Below are 20,623 nucleotides of genomic sequence, written 5' to 3' on the forward strand. Positions count from 1 at the left end.
CACTGAAGTCCAAAAAGATTACATCAACTGGCCTTCCTAGATGAACTAGGTGGGTTATCCTGTTGTAGAAGGAAATCAGGTTTGACAAGCAGAACTTTCCCCTCATGAAACTCTGCTGGCTGTAACCAATGACTGTGTTGTCCTCCAGGTGTTGTCAATACCTTTCAGAATAATCTCCCTGCTTTTACTGGGCACTAAAACAAGAGTGACAGGCCTGTAGCTACTGGGGTCCTCCTCCTTACCCTTGAAAATTGTGACAGTATTCACTAGCTTCCAGTCAGCTGGGACCTCTCTGTATTCCCAAGACTGCTCAAAAATCATCAAGAGAGGCTTTGTGATGACATCAGCCAGCTCTTTGAGGATTCTCAGATAAATCCCATTGGGCACCATATATTTGTAGGGATACAACTGGAACAGCAGATTCTGCACAATTTCAGGGTTTACTGGGAATTGATCATTCTCAGAGTCATGGTCTTCCAGCAGGGCACTGAGACTCCTTTTGTCCATCATCTGTGTTGAAGACAGAGGCAAAGAATGCATTAAACATCTCTGCCTTGTCCATGTCCCTGTTTGTGAGGTGATCCTTCTCATCCTGTAATGGGCTGATGTTATTTTTACATTGCCTGTTGCCATTAATTTACTTGAAAAAACTCCATTTTATTGTCCCCCACAGTTCTGGCCAGTTTCAACTCCAGATGCACGAATTTCTTCCCTACAGTGGCAAGCAGCATCTCTGTATTCTTCCCATGTCACTTGATCTTGCTTCCATTGGGCATACACCTTCCTTTATTGCCTTATTTCCAAGAGAGGATCTCTGTTCAGCCAAGCAGCCTTCTGCCCCACCTGCTTGACTTCCAACATTTGGGAATTGCTGTTGGGGTTCCTCCCCCCTGGCATGGGGTCCGGGGGGAGGGGGGCCCTGGGGTAGAGGCGCGGGGTTTCCCTGCTCCCTGATGAATCCCGTTCCCCATTGGTTGTTTTGTGTTCCCCTGCCCAGGGGAGGACCCTGCTGGTCCCGTGATTGCGGCAGTTCTGGGGCAGTCTCCGGCCATGTGGCTGGAAAATAAACATCTCTGAAACATCTACTGTTACAGTGGGGATACTGTAACACGCATATATCAAACCAGGAGTCCCGTGGAAAAGAAATATATATGGACGGATTCTTGGTAGATGTTTCAGAGATGTTTATTTCCCCAGTCGCATGGCCGGAGCTCTGCCGAGGAACCCTCACAGTCTGGACTGAGGGTCCTTTCCCGCGCAGGGGAACACAAAATAACCAATGGGGAACGAGGCTGACCAGGGGCAGCGAACCCTGTGCCTCCCCTCAGGGCCCCTCTCCCAGGGCTACATGGCAGGGGGAGGAGACCTCGACAATCTACCAAGAATTGGTCCCTATTTTTCCACGGGCCTCGCTGTCTTATGCATGTTGCAGTAATCCCCGCTGCGTGTTGCTCTGCCCCTAGGAGGTGATGTTTAAAAAGTGACCAGCACTGGTAGACCCCAGCACCTGCAAAAACATCTTCCCTGGGGACTTTACTTAGCAGTTCCCTGAGCAGTCTGAAGTCTGCTCCCCTCGTGTCCAGAGTTGAAATTTTACTGCTGCTTTTCCTCCTGTCAACACAGATTTTAAAATTGATCACTTTGAGATCGCTGTGGCCAAGATGTCTGCCAATCACCACTTCATTCATTCTTTTCTGTGGTTCTGGAACAAAAGAAAAAAAGTGCTTTTCAAAGTTTATTATACTATTAACATTTTCCAAGCAACTCTGGGAACTTGTAATGAGGACTGTAATGAGGATGAGGACTGCATTCCCTCTGTTATGTCAACCTATTGCCTTTGAAATAGCAATTAAGGAATGAAGTCCTGAGGAGCCTGACTGGTGTTTGTGACAATTTGATTGCGACTACGAACATTTTTCTGAAACTCTGTGTGCACATAACATATGAAATTCACTGATGTGCAGAAGGGAGAAGCACAGAAGGGAGTGCTTCATAGTATTTCAAAATATTTACTGCCTGAAGCCTGCTGATTAAAGAAGCTCCTTCTAAGGTGGTTACAAGGGTGTTGAGAGATTTTATGTATAACTGTTTCTCTAGAAGAATTCAGCATTTCTCTAACTATGTGTGGTGTCGTCAGTAGGTTTTGCAGGGGAAATACATAGAGCCAGACCTGGATTAACACTAAGTACTTTAGAAAGTGATTGACCTTCCTCTCTGTTACAATTTACAATTATAACTTCTGTCATGAGTATATAGTACGTATTACCCGTAATTTCAAAATACTAGATTTTATGGATGGCTACACTTTACATTTTACCAGGCTTAGAACTTTCATGGATCACAGATTCATGAATTGTATGCTTTCTTGAAGCAACAGAAATATAGGTTCAAAATTGCTGCTAATAAATGCACTTACTGCACCAGCACTAAATATAATAAGGCTAGCCAGTGATTAAGCTAAATTTGCAGTTCAAGGTAAATTAACAAACCCAGTTTCGTACTAATCTTAACTTGTCTATTATATCTATTATGTCTATTATATAAGCTTAGAGCCACCCAGGTATGCTCTGATATAGTCAGAGGTACAAATCTTACCAGAGAGGTACCCGTGCTTTGGGGAGAAGAGAGAAGCAAACCTGTCACCTTTTCCCTGAAGAGGGCTTGTATTCCTGTCCTCTTAAATGGAGAATTCCAGAGATCAAATTTGTACTTTTAGGAGAAGTGGAGGTGTGACTGTATTCAAATATAACTGGTTACATGTTGCTGCCATCATAGATGGTGGGGCACCCACGTTCTCATTTTCATCTTGGTGTATTTTTTAGTATATAAATGAGTTTGGATACCTGGATCATGCTATTATAGCACCCATGGTTGAATCAAAAGCAGAACAGAACCATGACACTTCAACATTGCTTCCGCCTCCATCCAGCTGAGGCATCAGTAAAGGCCATCTGACCTTCGCCTGCAGCATGTTGCAACCAATGTCTTATCTCCTCATCAAAGGCCCAGGTTTATCCAGTTAGGCATGGGTAAGAGGGAGTGAGGTCTTAACATCTCTATGCATAGGTGTGGGTGCTGTCCTGTTCATCACTGAGACAGCATCACCTCAGGCACTGCACAGTTGCCAAGTCATTCTTGAGCTGGGTGCGAGACAGTGGCTCAGCTCATGTCCTTGCTCAACCAGCCTCATCAGTTCTCCACAGCAGCTTCCCACAGGCTTCCAGTTACTGTTAAAACTCATGATGTGGTGTAATTGAATGATGTAACAGCATCACTGTAATCGTGTAAGCATCATGGGTAATTGGCAACTTTGGCCTCAAGCAGCTACAATTAAGAATTGCAAGAATTCTTTACATTGAATAACTGACAGTCTGATATCATTGCATCAAAATGTGTGTATATATGTGGGAATATGAGCGATGTAGATAGTTAATACTTTGGAATATGTAGGTTACCTCAGTACTATTATCTCTGGTGATGCAGAATGTTCAGAGAACAACTGAACCAAATTTCTTCTGAATGACCCAAAGTTCACATGTGAACTGTGTGAACTGTGTGAAATGTCACTGAAGTTCTATTCCAGGTGGCACTTTATTAGTCGCTTTTCATTTTCTGTCCACCATATACTTATGCCAGCTGTTGCAGTAATTTACATCAAATTTTCTCTCCATACAGTTGTTTAAATAAGCCCAGTGGAAATCATGTGTCAGCTTCATTCTTATTTCCAACCTTTTTCTGTAATATCATCTGAAAAGCAAATTTTATAACTAAATGAGCTTTTTTGAGTCTGTGCCACTATAATTAAGCAGCTTTCTTCAGAGTAGTTTTGTAATGTTTTTCCTCACAAATGTTTCCATTAGTTTTCTATTCTCAAAGGCTAAACTAACTTAAAAGTTACTGTTTTTCAGAATGTTAATGTTCTTTAGAATTCAGCACAGCCGTTTATTTTTCCATAGAAATGTAATCTTAGCTTCTGTAAATTGGTCAAAATCTATCCCAAAGCTCAGCTGCTTATATATATGTGTGTATATATATGTTTCTATATGCTTTTCTTAACCTCTTCCTCTGTTTGTAGTAGTATATAAATAAGTAGCATCACTGTCAATACCATTCTCAAAAATGAACACACAAATTGTTATCATAGTGTTAATTTGATTATTAATCTTTATATTTGCCTATTAATGGAACGGTGCACTTCCTGATAGGTCCCTGATTCTGCCTTAGTTTTTCTTCCTATGCTCTGATCATCACTGTAGTTTTTTTTAGAAAATACTTTTTGGTACTGGACTGAGATGAATTGCAATCTTTTGAAGATGCTTATGACTATACTAAAAGGGAATTAGAGCAGGCAAAATGTGAGACATTTTTAACTTTAGAAAAATAAAGTAATTTCTCATCCATTAATATAATTTTATTGCCATAGATGAGCAAACCTAGTCACAATAGAAAATATTACATTCCTTCTCATAAATCATATTTTTCCTCATGATCATAAAATGTTGGATTTACTGACTTTCTAATTTCTAAGTTTTATGTTGTTAGACATCCTTAAATAACATTTGTTAGTGTTGAGTATATGAAACTATTATATATGTCATACAATTTGGTTTATCTGATTGTTCTACATTAGCATAGTGTGTAAAGTTTAGCCTTTTCTCCAGCAAATTTGAAGAGATATATTTAACAGAGGTTGATATCAAGAGCATTTGTTTTAATTCCTTCTTTAATTATGTAATGACAAGTTTTCATTGTGATTAAGAATCATAAATGTGGTATTTGTAGTAATGAATTTTTATTTTCTTGGTATGTACATATGGCTATCTGGCTGAAATACTCTGTAATTTGTAATTTTTCATCTCACTTTTAAGTAAGTCAGTTTGGTGTTACAGTCCTTTTTCATTATTTTAAGTTCTATTAATCTGTTTTGATTCTGAAGTGAGCCTGACAAACCTCCAAATCAGAGTTAGGGTTCTGGCAGTTTAAGATACTGAGGTGTACTCATGTCTTAAACGTAAAGTTAAGATTTCCACTTAATTCATGTCTCCCTTAGTTTTCCTGCTCTTGAATGTATATTTATAAATTATGTTCATTTTGTTTGATATGATTCTGTTGGATTTATTCAGGGTTTGATTCAGGATTTATACAGGATTTTTCTCCTGAATCTGTGAATAGAGTTTTTTTTTCCTTACACCAGTTAAATAGAAAGGAAAAATAATTGTATTTTCCTTATTTAAAAGGAAACTCAAAATGCTCTTAAGATGATCTAATTTTTTTTAATTGTTTCATTTTAGGTTTCCCAGGCTGGAGATTTGCTTATTGAAGTTTATGTGGAAAGGAAGGAGCCAGACTGTAGTATTATAATCAGGGTTAGTGTATAAAAATGATACAGTGATTTTGTGAAGCACTTTTTCTTGAACTATATCAAAATTATTTTAATACATGTTTTTATAGAAGTGCACAATCAAAGTATGAATTTATGTTTATCACTATTCTTTTAAAGATTTTGTTTTTGAATTTGCTTTGTTGCTTAAATTATGTAAAGACTGATTATTAAGCATTTTTGCATTTTAAAGAAAAATTTAAAAAGATACCATTTTAAAGGGGAGATGTCCTGCTTTAGTTTTACTGTAGTATACAGCCATATAAATTCTCCCAACTTGGTGTGCAATGCATGGGAACATTAATAAATACCCAGTGAATATTGGATCTATTTAATAGTACAGGCCATTAAAACAACATTCCTCCTTTCTTTTTGTCTGCGGCTTTCTTCTTTCTTTGAGTGTTAAGAAACACTTGTTATTAACTATAATAGAGATTTTTGAGCTTTTTATTTAATAGTGTATTTTAAACACCTGGATCTTCCTGTAGCAGTGTTCTGTTATTTTTTATTATACCTCTCTGATTTGGTTTCCTTTTGGTTCTGTTCAGCATACGACTCTGAGACACTTGTTTGTACATATATGGGTTATGTGGGATACATAGATACACATGCTAAAAGACATGCTTTGTAAAATAGGCATAAAAATGGAAATACGCGTTGCTAAGATAAAAGAAAAAGGTCCTTCTCTAATATTTATCTTCCCACACCCAAGAAAATATATCAAGGCGCTTTTTTTTCCATATTTTTTGGGGTAGAGAAAAGGAATTCAAAACTACGAAGTTAACAGCTTAAAAATATAACTTCTCATATATAAAATCTCATGGAACAAAATAAGGAAAGCCTGCTGGAATCTGATAGATGCTTTATGGGTTTCCAACTCATATATTTACTGCTGCCTTTTTGTTGCCTTTTTTTTTTTTTTTTTTTTTTTTTTTTTGGTGCCTTAAGGCAATTGCAGGGAGGAAGACATTGAAAAAATATATCAGAAATCAGTAATTGATATGTATTATAAACTGACTCAATTTGTATTACAGGTATCACCTTTGATGGAAGCAGAGGAATTAACTAATGATGTTTTAGGAATCAAAAACATTATTCCCAGCAAAGATGATATCTGGGCTGCTTTTGAAGTACTTGAAAATGGAGAATTAGGTTAGTGACACTTCAATTTATGCATGTCAATCAGCTTTTATTATTTTAATTTTTCAGTACTTAATATAATCAAAAGCTTAGTTAAAGACTTAATGGAAACAAAAAAAATTAGCCTTCATGACACTGTTTTACATTTGGTTGTTGTGGCATCTGCATGATTTCTTTCTACACTTTTCCAGAAATAACAGGATAAATTGTTGTAAACCCCTTATAAATTAGGGGTTCAGAAGATGTTCTTTATATTACAGTGCTTCGCAGTGCATTAATCATCAGCTATAGAAAAGTAGGTCTTACTGATAAGTCTTAGAGGAAAACCCTATTTTCATTAGAATGTCAGCACTTGATTTTATAAGCAATAAAGCTTTTCAAAACATTAAATGAGAAAATACATGTAATACTTAGGAGAAAGGATCTTTTATATTTTATTTAGTCAAATGTTTAATATATGAAGGTGAAAAAAGGAGGCATAAAGTGTGTAATTCTGTGTTTATGGCAAGTGGCATTACAGTGTATCTTGCAGAATATTAAAAAATTTGTTTGAAATATAGTTCTGCTGCCAACAAAAGCAAATGTCACATGGTCACAATATTTGTGAACTGTAAAGAGGTTTTATCATTGGGAATGCTTTATACATGCTGGAGTATGTTTAAAATGCTGGAGCATTCTATTGTTAGAGATACCTAAAATAATGTAAAGTAATAGGGATTTTTAAAATTAAAACATATCTTGATGAATATCCCCCAAGGTAATCTGATTTTTGAAGAATGTGTGGGGTTAGAAATATGCAACATCTATTTGCATCTCCTACTAAGTTGCTGCTCTTAACTCTTCTCATGTTAGAGGGTGACTGTGGACTTTATTTCTATGGTGAAGATACCTATTTTCAAGTCAAGAAAAAAAATAAGAAAGTCGAGAAAATAAGATTACTAAATATTGCTCTAATATTGTTTGAATAGTTTTGTCGTACTTGATTTTCAGATGTGCTTACAATAATTCCTTCAGTTTTACTAATATTACTTAGGTACTCAGTCTTGAGCTTGGCAGTATAAAAATCTAGAATGGAAGTGTATTCTCCCTTTCAACTTGAAATAAATTATCCTGGGCCCTCTCCGCATCTTGCAATCTGTTGGTGATCCTGTATAGAGTTGTGATACAGAGTTCATTTCCAGATTCATAGATGTGGGTGACAACTGACAAAGAATGCCAGCATTTATTATCTTTAGAAGAGTCCTGATAATTCCTACAAGTACAATACAAATCATATTTCTTTTGACTGAATAATGGAAAAAAATGGAATTTTATTTTCTTAAACTTGATATAGGACGCTTACAGGAACATGAAAACTAAAGCTGATATGGCCAAGAGAACGTAAAAGTAAATAAAAAGATAGACCCCACAAGAGCTTCTTGAGTTATTTTGGTGCAACAGCTAATATTTTAGTGGGGTATAGAAATGTTGTCTGAGCTAATGACTATGGAAGACAAGCAAAATTAAGCTAGGAGTGAGACACTACAGGCCCTATATAACACAATAAATACGGGCAAGAGATTAGAGTATATCCTACTGAAAGAAGAGTTTCCAACAGAAAGTGGAAATGGCATACCAGTGTTTTGTAACAACCAAGCAAAAAGCAGACTAAATTAAAGTCCTAATTCATCACCTGACTCCTGTCAGTAGAGACTGTGTTGATGAAATATCTGGTTCATGGACCCCTTTCCAGAAGAATCAGTGCGTCAATAGAGGTGAATTATTGTTTCAAAATAAAAATACTGTTGTAGTAAGAGACATTTACTCAGGTAGACTCCTATGGTCCTATGGCTGAATCTAGCACATTTGCAGAGGGTGGGAATACAGAGAAAATTAGTTCTATGCAGTCTTTGGTCCAAATGTGACAATGAAGAACTAGAACGCTACTTGAGTCTTTGCTACTGCAAGCTGATTCTACTAGTGTCATTTGACAAATACCATCTGAGGCATTTACAGATTATTTGAGATACTGACACATAATGACAGAAGAAAGGTTGCGTATTTGTTTCAAATGTACACCAGTAATCACAGTGTCTTTCTGATAAAAATTAATTTTCTGCTCTTTTTCCTGCCGCGGTCTGCTATCTGTCCAGTGCATTTCTGCTTGTACACTCAATCCTGAATTTTTATATGACTTACTTTATTTTTTGAGATGCACTGTCATGAAAACAACCCCTGAGAAGGCAAGAAAATTAGAATCGTATTTTCTAGAACGTAATTTTCTACTAATAGTTAATGTTGTTTAAGGTGAAAATGACTGGTTTAGCATATTTAACCTGAGTGAAAGAAAGGGTAATTGAATGCATGTGTTGACTGCTTGCTGTTCAAAATACTAAAACTGCAATATTAAAAAATCAGCTAAATTATTTGCATATAGAAAAGTTGCAATAATTGATGATTTTATCTAACCTAATGCAAAATATTTAATACCATATGCTTTTACAAAATAGGGTATATATATATTTTTTTTAATAATATGTGATTGATGGATAGTTTGTAAATGAGGTGTGTTACCAGTAAAATAGTTAGTGGTTTTCGGCGTGATGATTTATGTACCATGGATGGATTACGTACCATGGATTACGATGACAGATGGTCTTAAATGTAACTATAAATAAACCAGTAGGTGTTTGCTGTGGGAGTGCTGGTGTTCTTACTAAGAAGATGTGATGATTTGCCAGTCTCCTGCCTTTGATTTGTAAAGTTCTCCTTAAAGTGGGTTTTCTCTCTTGCATAAAGGCATCAAGTGTTTATCACATCGGAGTCCCCAGTTTCCCAAAAATTTAGAAGTTTGACCACTTAAAACGGTGTTATAAAGTAGGAGTTGAGCTGCTATCTACAGTGGTATTCTTTTGGTGTCATGTCTGAATAATGAAGTCTTTATATAGGTGGTATCACAACTCTATGGGTAATGTAAATATTTTTGCATCCCAAAATAGCAGTGGGTTTTTTCTGTCACTTAAATGTGTTGTTTGTGGCTGCTGCTTTCTGAGGCTCTAGTGTTCAGGTGTTCTAGAAAATGCATTCTGCTAGACTGTAGTGCTGGACAGTCCCAAAGCAGCTGTTGACATTTCATATTCATCTACCATAGCAGGAGTGAAAAATGAGATTATGGCTGCATACTTTGCCCTTCAGTACTCAAGGGATGTGGCTAGACTGTGTGATCCAACATGACAATGTCACAGAGGTGTCACTTTTCAGGAGCCATACCCAGCTCTTCTCAAGACCTGACCCACATATATTGGTATGCAAATGGGAACTGAGATCTTTTGGAAAAATCTCTCTTTGGAGATAAAATGACATTTGAACCCACAAAGCCATTGTTAAGGCTTTTGTGGGTTCACGAATTACAGTTGGTGCTCGCTGCTGAGCAGGTGAAAGTCTTCAGGGGTGTGAGTGTGTCCTCCCCCATACACATCAGTGTTGCCTCAGGCTGTGCTGTTCATGTCATACTCAGATTTCTGCTGGATCTGGTAATGCAGATTTAGGTACTACTTGCAAGATTTTTTCTACCTTCATTTGGTATGTGAACTGGGGTTTGTATGGAGTACTGGCTGGACTTTCTTATCACTGCAATTTTTCAGTTCTGTGCTAGGTCCCAGAGTTTCTCTTCTAGGATGAATGATGCCTATCATCCATCCTGGATGTGTGTTTGAGGATCTGAAGTTTTGGAGTGCACACATGCAGTCTAGTCATGCCTTCATCTATTGGTGGTTTAATCTTGCTGCACTTTTTGTACAAGATTGAAATATGCAGGTGCAAGTTTGCAAATTCCCTAATGACAGCAGCAGGGAGAAGACCTAGTAAGACCATGTGCTTCTCCCCTCTAGTAAAAATAACTTAATGAAACCAGGAGTCTGTTTCAATCTGCTTTGAACAATAGCAGACAGTATAATCCATACCAGTTGGAGGGATTTTTTTTCACTGTGGTCACTCCAAATTCTTTGGCTCTTTCATTGCATAGATTTGGTAGCTATGGTGTTTCTTTTGCGTATTCAGCATAGGCGAATACGGCACAGTATAGCTGAAGGCCTCAGCTGTTTGATCATATTTAGACCTGCCCTGTAATAGGTCCTAACTTTAGTTTGAAAGCAGTGCTTTAGTGTTTTTACATTAAAAATATAACAATACATTTGGCTACTGCTTGTTTAATTTTATATTCATTACCTGTGCAAATCCTACCAACAAAGGTATTGTCAATGAAGTGCCTAATTGTCTTATTTTAAAAGCAGTGTTTTTCTTCTATAGCTCAAAGTCAATGAGACTTTGTGTACAAGCAAATGTAATTTGTGAGGGCCTCCAATATTGTTGGGTTTTGTCTTTTATTTTAATTCAGGTTTTTTGTGTTTTGTTTCTTCGGCATTTTTTAGAACGTCCTCTGCATTATACAGAGAATGTACTAGAACAAGTTCTTCACTGGAGTTCACTACCAGAGCCTGGCACTGCGTATCTAGTAATAAAGAGATTCCTAACAGCAGACATGATGAATCTCTACAGTGGTATGTAACTTTTTTATTTAGTTAGTTATTTTACATAGAGACATGAGGATGGCAGTTGTTTTGTAGCTGTTTCAGTGGAGAAAAGTGTCCCAAAACATCTAAATTACTGCTACTTCATAAAAGTTACAGATTTACAGAGGGTTGTGCTGACTTCCTACAAAACCAGAAATTCTGGATGTTTGTTTCTACAAACTATAAGCTCTTCCATTGGAATATAAAAATGTACAGAAATTCTGCAGTCAGTTCACACTTTGTGAATTTCTGCTGTGAAGCTTGAAACTGCTCTTTTATTTAACATTTGTATATATTTATATAATTATGGTATACTAATAACAATTTGTATTATCTAATTCAATGCCTCCAAACTGCAAAGCTAATTTTACAGAATCACAGAATATTCTGAGTTGGAGGGTGCCCAGAAGGATCATCAAAGTCCAACTCCTGTCCAACTCCAGGACAGCCCCAGGAGTCACACCATGTGCCTGAGAGCATTGTCCAAACGCTTCTTGAACTCTTAGGCTGGTGCTGTGACCACTTCCCTGGGGACCGTGTTCCAGTGCCCAACCAGCCTCTGGGGGAATATTTCCTGAATCCAACCTAAACTTCCCTTACACAACTTTAGACCATTCTCTTATCCTGACACTGGTCACCACAGAGAAAAGATCAATGTTTATTTACCCCTTTGCTTCCCCTCATGAGGAAGTTTTTGACTGCAATGAGGTCTCCCCTCAGTCTCCTCCAGGCTGAACAGACCAAGTGCCCTCAGCCCCTCCTCATACTTGAGGGATTCCCCTCAAGGCCCTTCACCTTTTTTTTGCCCTCCTTTGAACACTTTCTAACAGCTTTAGATCCTTCTTATACTGTGGTGCCCAAAACTGCACACAATATCCAAGGCGAGGCTGTACCAGCACAGAGCAGAGCGGGACAATCGCCTCCCTTGACTGGCTGGTGATGCTGTGCCTGATGCTCCCCAGGACACGCTTGGCCCTCCTGGCTCCCAGGGCACTGCTGACTCAAATTCAACTTTCTGTTGACCAGGAACCCCAGGTCCTTTTCCACAGTGTTGCTCTCCAGCATCTCATTCCCCAGTCTGTCTGTCCAAGGTTGCCCCATCCCAGGTGACATACTCATTTGAATTACATACTCAAGCAACTGAATAACTTGGAGAATATGTGGCCTTTAAAAGGGAGCTGACACTTAAAATATAGATCAAGTATGTAGTGAAAATATACAGTTTACATGTTGCCCCAGTCTATATTTTCTTTTTTTCCCCATATAATACTGGCTTTAAGTCTCCTATGTAATATGTAGTATCTGCTTTGCGAGAAATGAAAGTTTAGATGTTCAATAATTATATCCTGTTTTCAAGCAGCTGAAATTCTGTGTGCTATCACTGTATGATGTGTGATCTTAACACATGATGCCTGGTTTAATGTTCATCTTATTTTATTTAATGGCTCATTCAAATATATATATCTTTTCCTCTCTTTCTCATACATGGAAATGTTAATCTTTCCATTCTAGATATCTTATCTTGATTTCAAGAAGTAAAACTTATGCTATTTTGCTTATTCTTCTGAAAATAATAGCGTTCTTTCACCATGCTTTATTTCTGTAAAAGCATATTTCACAAATGTAAATGAACCTGAACAAGTGTGCTGTTCATGACTTTTATGGTTGAGTTTCACTTTCTCTAAATGTGTGATAGCAGGTCATGAATAGAGAGAAATGGCCTACTTCATTAAAAGCTTGATATATGAACTCCCATCACCTCACTAGGTATGTGTTGAGGTATAATCAGAAAAGGGAATGGGTCATAAGGATTTTGAGAATCACTGCTGTAAGAAACACATAAGGATCAGGCTAGTGTCAACTTAACAAAATGTAGTAAAGGAGAGATCTACTGCAATTTGCACTCCTTCCTGTCTTCTAGATTTTACATCCATTTATTCTCCCAACCCATCACAGTAATTGTTTGCATCAGTTCCATTCATTTTGATCTTAATCTAGACACAGTCCTTTGACTGTTTACATTTATTGATGCTTTTTATATTTGTTTTAAAATAATTAAAACCATATTAAATAAATTATATTGGTTTTCTCAGTGGTTTGAAAAGGAAAACCTCTGCCATATTGCAGACTTACAGTGTTGATGTCTGCAAACTCCACATGGCAGAGTAATCTTGTGAATCCATCCCTAGATAGTGTCAGAATGAGAAACTATACAGAACGAGGTCATTGGGGAAGGGGTGTTCCCAGTGTTTAGCATACAAGGCACTTATCATTATGGTGGGGCTCTCTATCTCAAAGTGCACAAGAAGTAACTGCTAGCTTGAAGGAAGAAAGGGAGACCTCAATCTTGTCTGTCTTTTGCACTCTATTTGTGGATAACTCCTTGTCACTGAGTAATAGGGCTGAGGCCAGATGTCCAACCGCTATGATTTGAAGTATGTTTTTTAACAATGGATTCAGCCTGTACAAATGGGCAGCTGGGTGGATGGATGTCCTCTTACTTTGCAGTAAAATTAATAGGACTGTGATCATATAATGTTTATAATTTAATTCCATGAATATTCACTGCTGCCCTGATTTATGTAATAAAGACTAAATTATTATATTCCTGACAATTTTTTTTTCTCTTAATATTACCTGAGAGCTTTTTGTTCTCAGCACTTTTCTCCTTTTTCTTCCTGAGTCTTTAATGTTGTTTGAAATAATGTTGGTTCAATAATGAGCCTCATTTCATCTTGGCAATTTATCACAGTCTTCTCTGTCAGTGCAACTTTTCCCATGTTCCTTATTGTAGTGGTTTGGTCCAAGATACTCATTACTGTTTACCTTCTGTGAGATAAGAATTAGGAGAAATGCAAAGCAGGCACCAAACTTGAAAGACTATAAAGAAGTTTATTAACAGACCTAAAAGAAGAAAAAAAAAATCATACCACACCTTCAGAACTCTTCTCCTCCCCCCACCTTCCTCCCTTCTCCCACTGACAATGTAAAAAGACAACCCTTGAGATGTTCAGTCTGTTTACCACTTCCATAATAAACTTGTTCAGTCCATTTAGAAAGAGGAGTCTCTCTGCTCATGCTATGAAAACATTATCACAACGAGACAGCTGCCCACTTCCAAATAACTTTGTTCAGTCCATTTAGGAAGAGGAGTCTCTCTGCTCGCATGTGAGTCCCTTCCCCCAACTTGTAGCTTTTCCCACAACTGCTTTCAAGGGTCCACTCTTGAAGTTTTTTGGGGTACAATTCTAAGGTTGAGCCGTTCAGAAACAAAGGTTCTCTTCACCCATCTCTGGGAGCATTTCATCTCTAAGAAATCTCTGGGAGCATCTCGAGGAACTGAGGTTTTCTCCTTTCCCATTTGGAGCAAAAGTCCTCATCGCTTCCATCTCTCCCTGTTCAAATTTCTCATGAAATTACAGTTGCATCAGCATCTGCCTATCTCAGGGCAGGTGCTTTTGCTCACAAGTACAAGCTGAACACTCCACCCCCCATATCTTCATGAAATTACAACGGGTACTCTGATATATCATAGCTTCACAACAGAATTTCAGCTTTAAGTATCTCCTCTTCCTCTTCCCTAGTTTTTCAGCTCTTCACAGCACTAAAAGGGTTAATCAAGGGTTAATCTCACCTAGGCCTTGCAGCTGGAATGTGGCTTATAGCAGTGGAGGGGGGGGGAGCCCAGCCGCTCTGGCTGTCCACAGCAAGGCTGTGGGAGGGTTCCGCGGGTGGAACAGGGCCCATCGACTCCAGAATGGCCGGGCCCGCTGGCCGCCCCATGGGGCCCGCAGCCACCTGTCCCAGCACCGGAAATTAGAGAGAGCTCTGCCTCAGGGTTTCTATTCTTAAGTGTGTATCACAGAGGTGGTCACAATTTTAAGTGGCTCAAAGAATTGTCCATATTCAAACTGGCCAGCTGATAGGTTCTGTCAAGTCATAGAGGAAGCTGTAAACACCCCTTAGCAAGGACATCCCTTCCGGGACTATGCTTTGCTAACCTATGACACTTATAGTACATTCTTAATTCTTATACTTGTCCATTTTAAACTACTTTCTTGTGTTCTGCAACTGAGATGAGCTCAGTTGTTTAGAGCAGGTTGCTAGTACCACCAGGGTTGTGAGTTCAATCCCTGTTTGGGGGATTCACTCAAGAGCTGGACTCTATGATCCTGGCGTGTCCCTTCCAACTCAGACTGTTCTGTGATTCTATGATCCAAACCTTGTATTGAGGTCTAGATGTATGTTTTCTCTCATATAGAAATCAACTTTCCTTTTCAAGGAAAAAAGGGTTAGTTTATTTGTATTGATATGTTTCAGTAAATTTGTGGTGAGTTTTCTACTTTATTGCAGATCTTTAGTTACTCATTCCTGACAATTTATTCCATAGCTTTTCATGCTTCTTGCAGGAGTGCTCTTTCAAGTGCTGTTCAGTAGGGCAAAGTGTGCATTGTATTTTGGTGTAAGAAGTACTCAGGACAGCTTAATTCTATTTCAAGCCCCTTTTTCTTCTCCTTACGTAAAATTTTATCATATTAAAGTTTTATTTATTAGAAAACAAAATATTATTTATTTGTTAAATTTACTTTAAAGTGTATGTGTATATATCCTTGAAATTTTTCTAGTACAGTGTTGTATAATTTGAGTGGTAAGTATTGATTTCTGAGAACAGGGGCTATTATTCAGATATTCTTTGAAATGAACACTTTTAAACCATAGATAGATCAATCCTGCGTAGATTAAGTGCACCTACTGCCTAGTTGAAAATTCTAGCAATTTTAGCTTGTTTTGTAAAGTTTGTGTCTGAAAAATACAGTCCGATTAGGACATATCCTGATTATTTTAGATTTACTTCATGAAATGCTGGCTTCTAAAGAATACAGAATATCATCAGTTTAGAGAATTATTTTTTTTCCTCCTTCAGGCTTTTCTAAGATCTTTGTAAGTCTAAAGTGTTTGACAGATTTGCTGCTATAGGAGTGCTGTGAAGATTAGGATGAGTTCTTGTCACGTTAGGAGCTGTGTGCAGAAATTTAATATCTTTCAGTTTGGTGTAGATGTGGAAGTATCCTGCTACTCTCATTAAGTACCCTGCTACCCTCATTTTGTATGGTTTAAAAAAAAAATGAAAAAAAATATAAAAGCACTTGTGATTCTGTGGATAAGAATTCATATTCTATTGTGAACATGAAATAAAAATTCTTATTGGCAAAGAGAGACTACATTAGTCTTTTTTTAAGCTGTGCATGTATATTTGCACTTATAAGTGAGGACATCTAAGTAAATTCTGATTTTAATTGTCAAAATGTATTGATTCTGGCTTTAGATTCTTATTTTTTGATATTTTTATCATGTGCTGCTTCTTAATAATAGAATTTTGATATCAGATGTTCAAAGTCTAAGTGGAGTTTTATTGAAAAAATCCAATTGAGTACTTGGGTAAGGATGAGATTTTCAATACACCATATACCCCTTTTACATCACAGTTTTATTTCTTATCCTGAAACTAATATCATATAAAAGCTAGTGGTATCATTCCGTGACGCCTAAACAAGTTGGTTCAGTATTTCCCAAATAAATAAATGACTTATGGGAAGTACCTACACTTAGCTAAAGAAAACAGGTGTTGAAAGCCAACATATGGCATAAGCAGTAGGCTTGTAGTGTTTGGGGATAAAGGAATTACAACCCTGTTAGTCTGGCTCCCACTTCAAGGTGAAATGGTATTGAGTGGAATAGAGGAGAAGGCTACATCTCCTGTCTTCCTGCTCTATTCTCATGTCTGCGGTCTGCTTCCAGCACTATTTACCTCAGGGAGTAAAGAATTCTTCAGAATTCTGCTGAATTCTTGGTTCTGTCATAAAGTCAGTAGGAATTATTGTCTTTTCCTTTGTTCTTCCTCATTTTAACTATTAAAGTGCCATTTTAGTTTAAGTTTCAGTTTATATGCATGAGTCATAGCAGCATGGCAATGACTGTAATTAGTGGTCAGAAGTTTTTTCTGGGCAAGTGTACTTACTGGGATAAGCTGATAAAGTAGTGAAAAAATGTATGTATATTGAGCAGAATAGGAAACCTAAAAATGCCTAGAAATGGTGGTGCAGTAGTTTATATGTACTAGTAATACTTCTTTGAATTATTTTATTTAGGATTTTAAATTGCTGAGAATGTACTGAGAAATCTAGTCCTTAACACTAAAAGCCTTTGATAGCTCGGGTGTTATTCTTTTTTAAATAAGAACTTCCTCAGAACAGAGTTACATAAAGCTTTATAAAGCTGACTGCAATATTACTGTTTGGTTTTGTGTGAGGTGGTGTTTTGTTTGAGTTTTTTATTAATTTTACCGAATATATGTGAGTTTGTGTGTATTTTAACACAAATAAAAAAAATCCAGACAGACTCATGACAAAATGAGATCTTTATTGAAATGTTTTGCCTCTCTTAAGCATAGAAATTAAAAGTATCCATGTCATACTCTTGGGCTTAATGGCACATTCTATGCTGCAAACATTCTTTGAATTAAAGTTTGTTGGTAGATTCTTTCCATGTTATCATAGAAGTGAAACAGAGAAGACTTTTTTCCCCACCAGTAATTAAAATAATAATTGTGTGTATGATTAAGAATGCCTTTCTTATGAATATGTAATATATATTAATATAGAATATGTATTGAAATGTGATACATAGTTTATATATATGTGTATACATATATAATATAATTAATTTCATTATTTTTATACATATATGTAGCATAATACCAAATTAACTCTACCAATGTAATTTTAGTTTTTTTGATAAACAATAATACTTAAGAACTAGGAACTTCTGCTGTTGTAATTCTAACAAAATGCTTTTTTTTCTTGGTAGAGAAAAATGAGAAAGGTAGCGTGAAAGCAGGCAATCTCAAGTACAAGGAGGAACCATCAAAACTGCTGTCTGGAAACAAATTTCAAGACCGTTATTTTGTGTTACGGGAAGGAAACTTGCTTCTTTATAAGGATATGAAGGTACAGCAGACAAACTCTCCACCAAACTCTGAATTAAGCTTTCTTTTTTGTATGAGAAAGAAAAGGAAGGCAAACAGATCAACATTTCTCATATAAAATGGCAACTTCTAGATTCTGGGGTTGAAGTATAAGATTTTTGTCTTCCTGTTTCATAAGTGTGTTAGTAAAAGGAATTTGTGTGTTTGTCATTTAGCTATTGTAGTTACACATTACTATAAGCTTTAAAAATTCAAAATATAAAAGTGTTTGGGGCTTTGTGTTGCCCCTAAATGATTTGAAAACCTGCTGTAGAGAGCTGTAGGAGAAGTACTATGGAACTTAAATGAGTGCATGCTATTTTTTTCTTGTTATTTCACACAAAGCCCTTAAAAATTGCAAGCAACAGGGTTCTTACACCTACAAGTCTCATGATAGAAGAGATTATAGGAAACAATAACTCTCAATACACTGGCAGAATCTTTCCCTGCTTCCCACCAACAGTTTTCAGATGTATTCTCAGTCCTCTAAAAACTAGTATTGATAATTAGGTTAGATATACCTCAGAGTTCCACAGAAGTGAATTTAGTCATGATAATAGCAGGAAGGGTTCAGTTTTAAATATTTCATGGGAGTTTTCTTAAAACAGTGGGTTTGAGTGTATGCAGCTTGTGTTTAAGTATAAAACCAAATAATATTAATCATGAACTATGTTTTCATTTTAGTTCCAATAATTTCTGGTTTTAAAAAAAAAATCAACGTTTCAAGTGCTTTTATTTTTGCTGAATGTTGTTTTTTTCCATCCAACAAATACAGATGTATATTGCAGACCTTCGTAAAGTACTTTTTTTAAGAATATCCCTTGCTCACTTAAGCTAATGCACTGTGTCTTCTTGTGAAGCTGTGGATACAATCTTAATTAGAATGACCCCAGAATGTCAAAAATAGTGTCTTATAATTTAGTGCTAAAACTCAAATTGGCACAGATGTGAGAATAAATTAATATGCCCATAAAACCTTAATTAGTATCTTGGAAAGAATTTATGACAGGATTGTTATACCACTTTATAATCTCTTTTTTTAAACCATTCTAATTTATAAAACATTGAATTCCCCAACTCAGGAGGCGCTTAGAACACTTACTTTTAAATGGCTTTACATTTCTTGTTTTTTTTAAAAAAAGCAAATGGCAATACCATTTTTTGATCAAATAGTATATATGAGTTTGTTTTACTTTCTTTTAAGAGATATTAATCATGAATAATCTTGGTTTAATTTTAGTCATATTTAGAAGTGAATAGTAGGAAAACTTGACATTGCAGATGGAAAATTGTAGTTAATAAGACCACATGTACTAATTAATTTATAAATTCTCATTAACAGCAAATTAACTTTGTACATGCAGGTGGATACATTCTGTTCAGTGTTTCTCTTGTTCAAGAGCAATTATCAAAAACATTGAAAGTTTCTCTGAATACTGTATGTTAAATTACTATACTGTGCTAATTGACAGAAATAATTTACCCCTTTAATGTTCTGTTGCTAAGAGATAAGCTCACAGACAGACAAATGGCTCCCTCAAGGTGCATTATAGTGAGAAGTATGCAGTTGTTTAACTTAATAGTATGTTCTGCAGGGGTATTTCTTCATCCTGACAGTACCCTTCTTTTGAGCAGGAAATTACACAGGAGTACCAACCATAAAACTGTTGTGTGTTTTGTTGTTTTAAGTTTTCTTAAATGTGTCTCTTTTTCCATACTCTGGAGTGTTAGAAATTGAAAGCTGCAGAGTGGGAAATTGAGAATCCAGAGACAGTAAACACTAGGGAGTAGCTTTGTGTTCTGGAATTATAAGATTTGTTAAGTTGTTTGGTGTATTTTTTTCTAAATTGAAAGCTAAAACACTTGACCTAAAAGTACTAAAGTACTTTTGTGTAGTGTTGTGTTAAATATTAGTTTTGCTCTGTAGTAGTGTGCATGAGAACTTTATTGTTTCCTTTCCGCACTTCATCTTCTAGGCTCATTCAGTTCTCACACACAGTGTGGGTGTATGTCTGTTGTAGATTGCCTAAAGATAGTTTGTTCAAGAAGGAGCAAGGAAGGAACCTCAGGGCATTTCTGGTCCAACTTCCTGTGCACAGCAGGGATAGCAGCCAAGGTCGGGACATGTTGTGCACGGCTTTAATCAGTTAAGTCTCAAAAAACCCTGAGGATGAAGATTGCACAACCTTTCTGGGTAGCCTGTTGCCGTACATGACTGTCCTCATGGGGGGAAGTTTGTCTGTCCTTAGATGGAGTCTTTTCACATTATGGAGCGCCTCACTCAGTCTCCTTGGTAACTTCCCCTTAGGTGCAGGGCGCCTGCTGTTAGGTCAGCTTCTCCTCACAGGGCAAGTGCTCCAGCCCCCAGCTGGCTTGGTGGGCTCCTGCTGAACCCTCTCCAGATTATTGATTCTCTTTTTTCTCTCAAGGAGTCAAAAGATGCAGTCACACAGTAATGAGGAAAGGAAGAGAATCACTCTCCTCCACCTACTCATTGTGCTTCTGCTAACTCAGGAAAAGGAGACCAAC

At 36.9% G+C, this 20,623-nt stretch overlaps 1 protein-coding gene across 3 annotated transcripts in view; it reads left to right on the forward strand.

Moving 5' to 3' along the window:
* ARAP2 (ArfGAP with RhoGAP domain, ankyrin repeat and PH domain 2) overlaps positions 1-20,623 on the forward strand; it is a 124,994-nt gene that overhangs the window by 88,986 nt on the left and 15,385 nt on the right. For all 3 annotated transcript variants that reach the window (XM_042053426.1, XM_042053425.1, XM_042053427.1), the window contains 4 exons: positions 5,292-5,366; positions 6,415-6,532; positions 10,930-11,058; positions 17,938-18,077. In XM_042053426.1, the coding sequence (XP_041909360.1) occupies positions 5,292-5,366; positions 6,415-6,532; positions 10,930-11,058; positions 17,938-18,077 (462 nt within the window). The remainder of the gene's footprint in view (positions 1-5,291; positions 5,367-6,414; positions 6,533-10,929; positions 11,059-17,937; positions 18,078-20,623) is intronic.

This window comes from Corvus kubaryi, unplaced genomic scaffold, assembly GCF_017639235.1.
Source record: "Corvus kubaryi isolate FWS band 111438036 unplaced genomic scaffold, C.kubaryi_AGA036_p1.0 split1-131, whole genome shotgun sequence".
Lineage (NCBI taxonomy): Eukaryota > Metazoa > Chordata > Aves > Passeriformes > Corvidae > Corvus > Corvus kubaryi.